At 45.2% G+C, this 12,989-nt stretch overlaps 1 protein-coding gene across 10 annotated transcripts in view; it reads left to right on the forward strand.

Moving 5' to 3' along the window:
- LOC106581345 (protocadherin Fat 3) overlaps positions 1-12,989 on the forward strand; it is a 485,897-nt gene that overhangs the window by 376,839 nt on the left and 96,069 nt on the right. For all 10 annotated transcript variants that reach the window (XM_045703948.1, XM_045703947.1, XM_045703950.1 and 7 more), the window contains one exon: positions 7,845-8,041. In XM_045703948.1, the coding sequence (XP_045559904.1) occupies positions 7,845-8,041 (197 nt within the window). The remainder of the gene's footprint in view (positions 1-7,844; positions 8,042-12,989) is intronic.

A 12,989-nucleotide genomic window follows, 5' to 3' on the forward strand; every position in this document is an offset into this window, starting at 1 on the left:
AAAACCAATTAGGATGTTGTTATAATAGGAGGGAGAGGGAAAAACCAATTAGGATGTTGTTATAATAGGAGGGGAGGGGAGAGGAAAACCAATTAGGATGTTGTTATAATAGGAGGGAGGGGAGAGGAAAAACCAATTAGGATGTTGTTATAATAGGAGGGGAGGGGAGAGGAAAACCAATTAGGATGTTGTTATAATAGGAGGGGAGAGGAAAAACCAATTAGGATGTTGTTATAATAGGAGGGGAGGGGAGAGGAAAACCAATTAGGATGTTGTTATAATAGGAGGGGAGAGGAAAAACCAATTAGGATGTTGTTATAATAGGAGGAGGGGAGAGGAAAAACCAATTAGGATGTTGTTATAATAGGAGGGGAGAGGAAAACCAATTAGGATGTTGTTATAATAGGAGGGGAGGGGAGAGATGAAAACCAATTAGGATGTTGTTATAATAGGAGGGGAGGGGAGATGAAAACCAATTAGGATGTTGTTATAATAGGAGGGGAGAGGAAAACCAATTAGGATGTTGTTATAATAGGAGGGGGGAGAGAAAACCAATTAGGATGTTGTTATAATAGGAGGGGAGGGGAGAGGAAAACCAATTAGGATGTTGTTATAATAGGAGGGGAGGGGAGAGGAAAACCAATTAGGATGTTGTTATAATAGGAGGGGAGAGGAAAAACCAATTAGGATGTTGTTATAATAGGAGGGGAAGGGAGAGGAAAACCAATTAGGATGTTGTTATAATAGGAGGGGAGAGGAAAAACCAATTAGGATGTTGTTATAATAGGAGGGGAGAGGAAAACCAATTAGGATGTTGTTATAATAGGAGAGGGAGAGGAAAAAATCAATTAGGATGTTGTTATAATAGGAGGGGAGGGGAGAGGAAAACCAATTAGGATGTTGTTATAATAGGAGGGGAGAGGAAAACCAATTAGGATGTTGTTATAATAGGAGGGGAGGGGAGAGGAAAACCAATTAGGATGTTGTTATAATAGGAGGGGAGGGGAGAGGAAAACCAATTAGGATGTTGTTATAATAGGAGGGGAGAGGAAAACCAATTAGGATGTTGTTATAATAGGAGGGGAGAGGAAAAACCAATTAGGATGTTGTTATAATAGGAGGGGAGAGGAAAAACCAATTAGGATGTTGTTATAATAGGAGGGGAAGAGAGATGAAAAACCAATTAGGATGTTGTTATAATAGGAGGGGAAGAGAGATGAAAAACCAATTAGGATGTTGTTATAATAGGAGGGGAAGAGAGATGAAAAACCAATTAGGATGTTGTTATAATAGGAGAGGAGAGGAAAAACCAATTAGGATGTTGTTATAATAGGAGGGGAGGGGAGAGGAAAAACCAATTAGGATGTTGTTATAATAGGAGGGGAGAGGAAAAAACCAATTAGGATGTTGTTATAATAGGAGGGGAGAGGAAAACCAATTAGGATGTTGTTATAATAGGAGAGGAGAGGAAAAACCAATTAGGATGTTGTTATAATAGGAGAGGGAGAGGAAAACCAATTAGGATGTTGTTATAATAGGAGGGGAGAGGAAAAACCAATTAGGATGTTGTTATAATAGGAGGAGGGGAGAGGAAAAACCAATTAGGATATTGTTATAATAGGAGGGGAGGGGAGAGGAAAAACCAATTAGGATGTTGTTATAATAGGAGGAGGGAGAGGGAAAACCAATTAGGATGTTGTTATAATAGAGGGGAGGGAGAGGAAAAACCAATTAGGATGTTGTTATAATAGGAGGGGAGGGGAGGGGAAAACCAATTAGGATGTTGTTATAATAGAGGGAGGGGAGAGGAAAACCAATTAGGATGTTGTTATAATAGGAGGGGAGGGGAGAGGAAAACCAATTAGGATGTTGTTATAATAGGAGGGGAGAGGAAAAACCAATTAGGATGTTGTTATAATAGGAGGGGAGAGGAAAACCAATTAGGATGTTGTTATAATAGGAGGGGAGAGGAAAACCAATTAGGATGTTGTTATAATAGGAGGGGAGAGGGAAAACCAATTAGGATGTTGTTATAATAGGAGAGGGGAGAGGAAAAATCAATTAGGATGTTGTTATAATAGGAGGGGGGAGAGGAAAAACCAATTAGGATGTTGTTATAATAGGAGGGGAGAGGAAAAACCAATTAGGATGTTGTTATAATAGGAGGGGAGAGGAAAACCAATTAGGATGTTGTTATAATAGGAGAGGAGAGGAAAAATCAATTAGGATGTTGTTATAATAGGAGGGGAGAGGAAAAACCAATTAGGATGTTGTTATAATAGGAGGGGAGAGGAAAACCAATTAGGATGTTGTTATAATAGGAGGGGAGAGGAAAAACCAATTAGGATGTTGTTATAATAGGAGAGGAGAGGAAAACCAATTAGGATGTTGTTATAATAGGAGGGGAAGGAGAGGAAAACCAATTAGGATGTTGTTATAATAGGAGAGGGAGAGGAAAAACCAATTAGGATGTTGTTATAATAGGAGGGGAGGGGAGAAACCAATTAGGATGTTGTTATAATAGGAGGGGAGAGGAAAAACCAATTAGGATGTTGTTATAATAGGAGGGGAGAGGAAAAACCAATTAGGATGTTGTTATAATAGGAGGGGAGAGGAGAAACCAATTAGGATGTTGTTATAATAGGAGGGGAGAGGAAAAACCAATTAGGATGTTGTTATAATAGGAAACAATGCTTGTCCTGCTGCTCCCTTTGTTTTCTGCTTCAGACAGAGAGAATGTCTGTCTCTGTGTTGTGATATGTTGTCAGGGGGTAGTGGTCAGTGAGTTAGGGGGGCTTAGACGTCAGGTCCCTAGTCTACACTCTGTGGACACATTCTTAATCGAATGCACTTATTATATGTCACTCTGGTTAAAAGCGTCTGCTGGAAAGCACTTCAGCCAGAGGACTTCTAGCACTTCTCTTCTCTGTCATTATGTTGTTTCCTCCTTCTTTTTTTCATTTCCTACTTTCTCTCAACATGTGTGTGTGCCTGTCTGCCTTTCTGCCTGCCTGCCTGCCTGTCTGCATATCTGCATTTCTGCCTGCCTGCATGCCTGCCTCTTCTGCCTGCCTGTCTTCCTTTCTGCATGCTTTCCTTTTCTGCCTGCCTGCCTGTCTTCCTTTCTGGCTGTCTTTCTTCCTCTTCTGCCTGCCTGTCTGCCTTCATGTCTGCCTGCCTGTCTGTCTGCCTTTCTGTCTGGCTTTCTGTCTGCCTGTCTGTGTGCCTTGCTGCCGGCCTGTCTGCCTCTTCTGCCTATCTGCGTTTCTGCCTTCCTGTCTACCTTTCTGCCTGCCTATCTGAATGCCTGTCTGCCTTTCTGCCTGCCTGCCTGCCTGTCTGTCTGCTTTCCTATCTGACTGTCTGCCTTCTGCCTGCCTGCCTTTCTGCCTGCCTAGCTGCCTGTCTGCCTACCTGCCTGTCTGCCTGCAAGCCTACTTGGGTGGCACAGCGGTCTAAGGCACTGCATCTCAGTGCTCGAGGTGACACTACAGACCCTGGTTTGATCCCGGGCTGTATCACAACCGGCCCGTGATCAGGAGTTCCATAGGGCGGTGCACAACTGGCCCAGCGTCGTCCGGGTTAAGGAAGGGTTTGGCCGGTGGAAGGCCGTCTTTGTAAATAAGAAGTTGTTCTTAACTGACTTGCCTAGTTAAATAAAGGTTCAATTAAAAATGTGAGTGTGTCTGGCCTATATAAGCATACCCTTTCCAGTCCCTCTGTCAGTCATTAATGAGTACGGTGAGGACAGAAGGAGGCTGATGAAGTGGTGAGGACAGAAAGAGGCTGATGAAGTGGTGAGGACAGAAGGAGGCTGATGAAGTGGTGAGGACAGAAGGAGGCTGATGAAGTGGTGAGGACAGAAGGAAGCTGATGAAGTGGTGAGGACAGAACGAAGCTGATGAAGGGGTGAGGACAGAAGGAGGTTGATGAAGTGGTGAGGACAGAAGGAGGTTGATGAAGTGGTGAGGACAGAAGGAGGCTGATGAAGTGGTGAGGACAGAAGGAGGCTGATGAAGTGGTGAGGACAGAAGGAAGCTGATGAAGTGGTGAGGACAGAACGAAGCTGATGAAGGGGTGAGGACAGAAGGAGGTTGATGAAGTGGTGAGGACAGAAGGAGGTTGATGAAGTGGTGAGGACAGAAGGAGGCTGATGAAGGGGTGAGGACAGAAGGAGGCTGATGAAGTGGTGAGGACAGAAGGAAGCTGATGAAGGGGTGAGGACAGAAGGAGGCTGATGAAGTGGTGAGGACAGAAGGAGGCTGATGAAGTGGTGAGGACAGAAGGATCCTGATGAAGTGGTGAGGACAGAAGGAAGCTGATGAAGGGGTGAGGACAGAAGGAGGCTGATGAAGTGGTGAGGACAGAAGGAGGCTGATGAAGTGGTGATGAAGTGGTGAGGACAGAAGGAGGCTGATGAAGTGGTGAAGAGGCTGATGAAGTGGTGAGGACAGACGGAGGCTGATGAAGTGGTGAGGAGACTGATGAAGTGGTGAGGAAAGGAGGAGGCTGATGAAGTGGTGAGGAGACTGATGAAGTGGTGAGGAAAGAAGGAGGCTGATGAAGTGGTGAGGACAGACGGATGCTGATGAAGTGGTGAGGAAAGATGGAGGCTGATGAAGTGGTGAGGACAGAAGGAGGCTGATGAAGTGGTGAGGGCAGAAGGAGGCTGATGAAGGGGTGAGGACAGAAGGAAGCTGATGAAGTGGTGAGGACAGAAGGAGGTTGATGAAGTGGTGAGGACAGAAGGAGGCTGATGAAGTGGTAAGGACAGAAGGAGGTTGATGAAGTGGTAAGGACAGAAGGATGCTGATGAAGTGGTGAGGACAGAAGGATGCTGATGAAGTGGTGAGGACAGAAGGAGGTTGATGAAGTGGTGAGGACAGAAGGATGCTGATGAAGTGGTGAGGACAGAAAGATGCTGATGAAGTGGTGAGGAGGCTGATGAAGTGGTGAGGAAAGAAGGAGGTTGATGAAGTGGTAAGGACAGAAGGATGCTGATGAAGTGGTGAGGGCAGAAGGAGGCTGATGAAGTGGTGAGGACAGAAGGAGGTTGATGAAGTGGTGAGGACAGACGGAGGTTGATGAAGTGGTGAGGAGGCTGATGAAGTGGTGAGGAAAGAAGGAGGTTGATGAAGTGGTGAGGACAGAAGGAAGCTGATGAAGTGGTGAGGGCAGAAGGAGGCTGATGAAGTGGTGAGGAGGCTGATGAAGTGGTGAGGACAGAAGGAAGCTGATGAAGTGGTGAGGACAGACGGATGCTGATGAAGTGGTGAGGACAGAAGGAGGTTGATGAAGTGGTGAGGACAGAAGGAAGCTGATGAAGTGGTGAGGGCAGAAGGAGGCTGATGAAGTGGTGAGGAGGCTGATGAAGGGGTGGGGACAAAAGCAGGCTGATGATGTGTTCGTATTGAAGTGGTGGTGAGATGACTCAGAGATTAGAGGCTGTGCTACTGAGGCTGACTGGAACAGCTACAGATGTAGGATCTTAATTTGATCACTCTTTTGTTGTTGAAAAATGCAAAGTTGTAGTCTATTCAAGGTTTAAATAGGTTTCTAAAGTTTGTAATTTCTGCTTTAAAATGTCAGACTTGATTTGCCCTCATGAAAAATGTATAAAAAAAAAATCCATTATATATATTATAATCCACATAATAATTCACATTTCCTGTTGATGCAGGATTATTTTCCTGCTGTAGCAAAGTGGCTCAAATTAAGATCCTTCATCTGTAGTCTATTACTGAGTCTGCATGGCTGGTCCTTACACTGAGACTGCAGCCTCCCCTCCCACTCACTAGTCTAGGAGAAGCTGCTCTGCTCTCTATGAAAAGAGTGTTGTGTCTAGTACAGGCAGGGTCTAGTACAGGCAGACAGCTCTAAATATCTCTACATAATAACTCAGTAGAGTTATACCACAGCACTGTAACAGTTAGTTCACTGTTTCAGCTGTAGGTTGTCTGTCTGTCTGTCTGTCTCTCTCTCGCCAGGTAGCCTAGTGGTTAGAGCGTTGGGCCAGTAACCGAAAGGTTGCTAGATAGAATCCCCGACCTGTCGTTCTGCAGTTAACCCACTGTTCCTAGGCCGTCATTGTAAATAAGAATTTGTTCTTAACTGACTTGCCTGGTTAAATAAAGGTTAAATAAAAAAATTAAGTAATCTCCCTTTCTCTTCTCCCTCTCCCTTTTGTTACATAAAAGTTCTCTCTCGCATTCTCTTCCGTTTCCTCGCTTTCTGTCGCTCTCTCTTTCACCATTTCTCTGTCTCCATCCTTCCTCCCCCTGTGTGAGTGTAGTTACTATAGAGTTACTATAGAGTTACTATACGGTTACTATAGAGTAACTATAGAGTTACTATAGAGTTACTAAGGTTCTGTGTATGTGAGGTTGTTCCTGACCCAGTCTAATGTGGATTTGGTAGAGAGATGTCACTACCTTCTGTAGTGCTGAGCTGAGCCTGCTCCTGTTAAATGTGGTGAATTACCACTGTCGTTATGTGTTTGACCCTCATTGATTGCTCCACTTTTAATTCCAGTGCAACGTCCAAATAAAAAGCTCTATGGCAGAATGTAATAATTTACTCTGCTCAGCTCTCAGTGTCAGATGGAGCGCTGAGAGGACTTCTAGAGGTCATTAAAGCACTGGCCAATACATCTGGTGTGTGTGTGTGTGTGTGTGTGTGTGTGTGTGTGTGTGTGTGTGTGTGTGTGTGTGTGTGTGTGTGTGTGTGTGTGTGTGTGTGTGTGTGTGTGTGTGTGTGTGTGTGTGTGTGTGCATGTTTAAGGTTGGCCCTCAGATTGCAGCCTTCTCCTCAGGGTGTGCATATAAACCCTCTCTCTCTCTCCTCAGGTGGGAACCCTTGGGTGTGCATATAAACCCTCTCTCTCTCTCCTCAGGTGGGAACCCTTGGGTGTGTATATAAACTATCTCTCTCCTCAGGTGGGAACCTTTGGGTGTGTATATAAACTATCTCTCTCTCTCCTCAGGTAGGAACCCTTGGGTGTGTATATAAACTATCTCTCTCCCTCTCTCCTCAGGTGGGAACCCTTGGGAGTGTATATAAACTCTCTCTCTCTCTCCTCAGGTGGGAACCCTTGGGTGTGTATATAAACTATCTCTCTCCCTCTCTCCTCAGGTGGGAACCCTTGGGTGTGTATATAAACTATCTCTCTCTCTCCTCAGGTGGGAACCCTTGGGTGTGTTTGTAAACTATCTCTCTCTCTCCTCAGGTAGGAACCCTTGGGTGTGTATATAAACTATCTCTCTCTCTCCTCAGGTGGGAACCCTTGGGTGTGTATATAAACTATCTCTCTCTCTCCTCAGGTGGGAACCCTTGGGTGTGTATATAAACTATCTCTCTCTCTCCTCAGGTGGGAACCCTTGGGTGTGTATATAAACTATCTCTCTCCTCAGGTAGGAACCCTTGGGTGTGTATATAAACTATCTCTCTCTCTCCTCAGGTGGGAACCCTTGGGTGTGTATATAAACTCTCTCACTCTCTCCTCAGGTGGGAACCCTTGGGTGTGTATATAAACTATCTCCCTCTCTCCTCAGGTGGGAACCCTTGGGTATGTATATAAACTATCTCTCTCACTCTCTCCTCAGGTGGGAACCTTTGGGTGTGTATATAAACTCTCTCTCTCCTCAGGTAGGAACCCTTGGGTGTGTATATAAACTCTCTCTCTCTCTCCTCAGGTAGGAACCCTTGGGTGTGTATATAAACTCTCTCTCTCTCTCCTCAGGTAGGAACCCTTGGGTGTGTATATAAACTATCTCTCTCTCTCCTCAGGTAGGAACCCTTGGGTGTGTATATAAACTCTCTCTCTCCCTCCCTCTCTCTCTCCTCAGGTGGGAACCCTCGAGGGGAGTTTGCCCTGGGGCAGGTGCAAGGTGAGTGGAAGATGTATGTGAAGCGCCCACTGGACCGTGAGGAACAGGACCTGTACCTTCTCAACGTTACCGCTAGCGACGGCCTGTTTGTCACCAGGGCAACCGTGGAGGTGTCTGTGACTGACACCAATGACAACAGCCCTGTCTGCGACGAGGTCAGTCACATTTTATTTACAGACTTTTCCGTCTGTACACTATTGCATTTGATATGTTTATGTTTATTGGTCATTATTCTAATATGTTTTCTGAATGACATAGTTTCCTACAACATAGTAAAACATTGGTATTGATTATCATAGGTGTTCATTCTTTATTGTAAGCTACCCCATAACTGTCACAGAAATGTGACTTTAAAGTTGAATTCCACTTGTCTTATATGTGGTTGTGTTTTATGTTCAAGCCTCAGTCATAACTCATATTTAATCCTTTTGTTTGCTGCAGTTGGTTCTGTTTTCATATTTTGCACAATCTGTTACTTTACTGTAAACAAGCACTATATAATTTAGAGTGTATTTGAGATGTGTTCCTGTGTGAGGCCTGGTGATGCGTAGCTGTGGTTGTGTCTGTGTGTTCCTGTGTGAGGTCTGGTGATATGTAGCTGTGGTTGTGTCTGTGTGTTCCTGTGTGAGGTCTGGTGATACGTAGCTGTGGTTGTGTCTGTGTGTTCCTGTGTGAGGTCTGGTGATACGTAGCTGTGGTTGTGTCTGTGTGTTCCTGTGTGAGGTCTGGTGATACGTAGCTGTGGTTGTGTCTGTGTGTTCCTGTGTGAGGTCTGGTGAGATGTAGCTGTGGTTGTGTCTGTGTGTTCCTGTGTGAGGTCTGGTGAGATGTAGCTGTGGTTGTGTCTGTGTGTTCCTGTGTGAGGTCTGGTGATATGTAGCTGTGGTTGTGTCTGTGTGTTCCTGTGTGAGGTCTGGTGATATGTAGCTGTGGTTGTGTCTGTGTGTTCCTGTGTGAGGTCTGGTGATACGTAGCTGTGGTTGTGTCTGTGTGTTCCTGTGTGAGGTCTGGTGAGATGTAGCTGTGGTTGTGTCTGTGTGTTCCTGTGTGAGGTCTGGTGATATGTAGCTGTGGTTGTGTCTGTGTGTTCCTGTGTGAGGTCTGGTGAGATGTAGCTGTGGTTGTGTCTGTGTGTTCCTGTGTGAGGTCTGGTGAGATGTAGCTGTGGTTGTGTCTGTGTGTTCCTGTGTGAGGTCTGGTGATATGTAGCTGTGGTTGTGTCTGTGTGTTCCTGTGTGAGGTCTGGTGATATGTAGCTGTGGTTGTGTCTGTGTGTTCCTGTGTGAGGTCTGGTGATATGTAGCTGTGGTTGTGTCTGTGTGTTCCTGTGTGAGGTCTGGTGATATGTAGCTGTGGTTGTGTCTGTGTGTTCCTGTGTGAGGTCTGGTGATACGTAGCTGTGGTTGTGTCTGTGTGTTCCTGTGTGAGGTCTGGTGATATGTAGCTGTGGTTGTGTCTGTGTGTTCCTGTGTGAGGTCTGGTGATATGTAGCTGTGGTTGTGTCTGTGTGTTCCTGTGTGAGGTCTGGTGATATGTAGCTGTGGTTGTGTCTGTGTGTTCCTGTGTGAGGTCTGGTGATATGTAGCTGTGGTTGTGTCTGTGTGTTCCTGTGTGAGGTCTGGTGATATGTAGCTGTGGTTGTGTCTGTGTGTTCCTGTGTGAGGTCTGGTGAGATGTAGCTGTGGTTGTGTCTGTGTGTTCCTGTGTGAGGTCTGGTGATATGTAGCTGTGGTTGTGTCTGTGTGTTCCTGTGTGAGGTCTGGTGATATGTAGCTGTGGTTGTGTCTGTGTGTTCCTGTGTGAGGTCTGGTGATATGTAGCTGTGGTTGTGTCTGTGTGTTCCTGTGTGAGGTCTGGTGATACGTAGCTGTGGTTGTGTGTCTGTTTGAGCAGTGTGTTTGCTGTATATGTTAAGGAACTGTGTTGATTTCTAATGTCGTTTGACAGACGATGTTTGTTGCTGCTTATTAGTTACTGCTGTTTGTTTTCTCTGTCTGTCTAGAGAGTTGTTGTACACAATTAGGAGAGTTGTGGCGTGTTTGATGCTGGTTGATATGTAGTTAGTATGCTGTTGTTGTGTATGGAGGAGCTGTTTGTTCGGAGTAGAGTTGCAAAGGGAACTTTCCCAGAAATTTTTCATGGGAAGTTAAGCCTGGGGTTTTTGTTTGAATACATCACAAAAATTTGCTTATAACAGTGAACCTTTTTTGTGGGATACACAAAAGGCAATTCTAGGTCTTGTGGCATATTTTGGTTAAACTATCCACAAACTCAATGGAATTGCAACCCTCTGCATGCACAGTGCATTTTTCCATCACATGTACAGCTGATTCTCAAGATCTTGCACACTAATGAGATGCTATTGAGCCCACACTACTACACTGTCTGAGCCAAGGACTACATGCTTTCTGGTAAGTTTTGATTACAATACTGGGTGGGGTGAATATATTTTATATGACATACATGATTTTTTGTTAGCTAGTAAATAGTAGCCTACAGCAGAGTGTGTTTAAATCATTTCTAACTTGTTAACAATTTATGCTAGTTAGTTTTTGCTACCATGTGGGTTTTAGCTTGAGCCTGCTAACAGAGGAGTGTTAATTCACCTGTTTCCATACATGTTTCATTTAAAAAAATTATCTTACAAAGGAGTTGTTTAATCTATCTGCTTAACTATTTATCTGTACATGGAATTGTATTTGTTTTTTTTTTTACTCATTTTTTTCTAATCTTTACAGGACAATGCCACGGGCACTATCTGATGTGTGGAGACATTTCACTGCAGCTAATGTAGAAGGAAAAGCTGTGTACATTTTCAAATACTGTGCCAAATCATATGTGAAGAATGCAACAAAGATGCAGAGTCATCTGGCCAAGTGCATAAAGTTCCCTTAGAGCTCACAACAAGCAACCTCTATTCGAGGTGAAAATGATGAATCAGAGACTTTATCGATAGCAACAGCTCATGATCCTCCTGGATCAGTAGTTTTTTTGACACAATGGAGGAACGTAGTCAGAGAAATGCTAATGAATGTCTTGCTCAAGCTGTGTATGCAACTGGTTCACCTCTGATGCTCACAGGCAATGTGTATTGGAAGAGATTTCTGAATGTTCTTCGCCCAGCATACACCCCTCCAACCAGACATGCTTTATCTACTCATTTGCTGGATGCAGAGTTCAACAGAGTTCAAGTGAAGGTCAAGCAAATCATAGAGAAAGCAGACTGTATTGCAATCATCTCTGATGGGTGGTCAAATGTTCGTGGGCAGGGAATAATTAACTACATCATCTCCACCCCTCAACCAGTATTCTACAAGAGCACAGACACAAGGGACAACAGACACACCAGTCTCTACATTGCAGATGAGCTGAAGGCAGTAATCAATGACCTTGAACCACAGAAGGTATTTGCACTGGTGACAGACAATGCCGCGAACACGAAGGCTGCTTGGTCTAAAGTGGAGGAAACCTACCCTCACATCACACCCATTGCCTGTGCTGCTCATGCATTGAATCTGCTCCTCAAGGACATCATGACACTGAAAACAGTGGATACACTTCAAGAGAGCCAAGGAACTGGTGAATGGTCATCAAGTTATAGCAGTAATCTAACTCACCAAGCAAAGTGAGAAGAATAAGAGCACCACATTGAAGCTGCCCAGCAACACCCGTTGGGGTGGTGTTGTCATCATGTTTGACAGTCTCCTGGAGGGGAAGGAGTCTCTCCAAGAAATGGCCATATAACAGTCTGCCATATCACAGTCTGCCAATATTGCTATCAATAAGTGCAAGTAGCTGGTCCAAACCCAAGGCAAATTAAATAGGATCGCTAACAGCTAACAGTGAGGTAAGTGCTGAGCAGAGCAGAGTAAACATTATTATAAACTCTACCCATCTATCAGTTAATATTCAGCAGGATGGGCAACTCTGGTCCTGGAGAGCTGCAGTATGTGCAGGTGTGAGAGAGAGAGAGAGAGAGAGAGAGAGAGAGACAGAGAGAGAGAGACAGAGAGAGAGAGACAGAGAGACAGAGAGAGAGAGACAGAGAGAGAGAGACAGAGAGAGAGAGAGAGAGAGAGAGAGAGAGAGAGAGAGAGAGAGAGAGAGAGGAGAGAGAGAGACAGAGACAGAAACAGAGAAACAGAGAGAGTAGAATATTCCATTCTTACCTTCATCAGGGTCAATGGCCTGTATGCGTGTGAGCAGGGCCTTGGTAGATGTGTCTTCATACACACTGGCAGTGTAGTGGGGAGCAGAGAACGCCGGAGGGTTGTCATTCACATCCAACAGCGTCAGGTGGACCTCCGCACGACAGAACCGACCACCTCCGTCTGTTGCCTGGGCAACCAGTCTGTACACGGGCGTCTTCTCCCGGTCCAGGGCCATCCAGGATCCTCCTGGATGATGTATTTTGGGAGAGAGTGGTAAGCAGCCTGAAACCTATAGCAGTAGCCATTGCACGGATTGAGGGAGACAATGCTATCCTGTCTGATGTTCAGACTCTGTTTGCAGATGTAAGAGAAGAAATCCGTACTGCCCTGCCCACTTCACTGTTGCTCCAAGCAGAGGAAACTGCAGTTCTGAAATACATCAAAAAAACGTGAAGACTTCTGTCTGAAGCCCATACACGCTGCAGCGTTCATGTTGGACCCCAAGTATGCTGGCAAGAGCATTCTGTCTGGTGTAGAGATCAACAAGGCGTATGGTGTCATCACTACCATGTCTCGCCACCTTGGCCTGGATGAGGGCAAAGTTCTTGGCAGTCTGTTGAAGTACACTTCCAAGCAATGGCTTTGGGATGGAGATGCAATATGGCAGTCGTGCCAACATATCTCATCAGCCACCTGGTGGAAGGGACTTTGTGGATCTGAGGCTCTTTCCCCTGTTGCCTCCATCATCCTCCAAATCCCACCAACATCAGCCACCTCAGAGTGCAACTGGTCCTTGTTTGGGAACACACACACCAAAGCATGTAACAGGCTGACCAATACAAGGGTTGAAAAATTGGTGGCCATCGGGGCAAATTTGAGGCTTTTTGAGCCTGACAGCGAGCCATCCTCAACAAGGTTGGAAAGTGACAGTGAAGATGAGGCCTCAGAGTCT

This window comes from Salmo salar, chromosome ssa20 (assembly GCF_905237065.1).
Source record: "Salmo salar chromosome ssa20, Ssal_v3.1, whole genome shotgun sequence".
In the NCBI taxonomy this organism is placed as follows: Eukaryota; Metazoa; Chordata; class Actinopteri; order Salmoniformes; family Salmonidae; genus Salmo; species Salmo salar.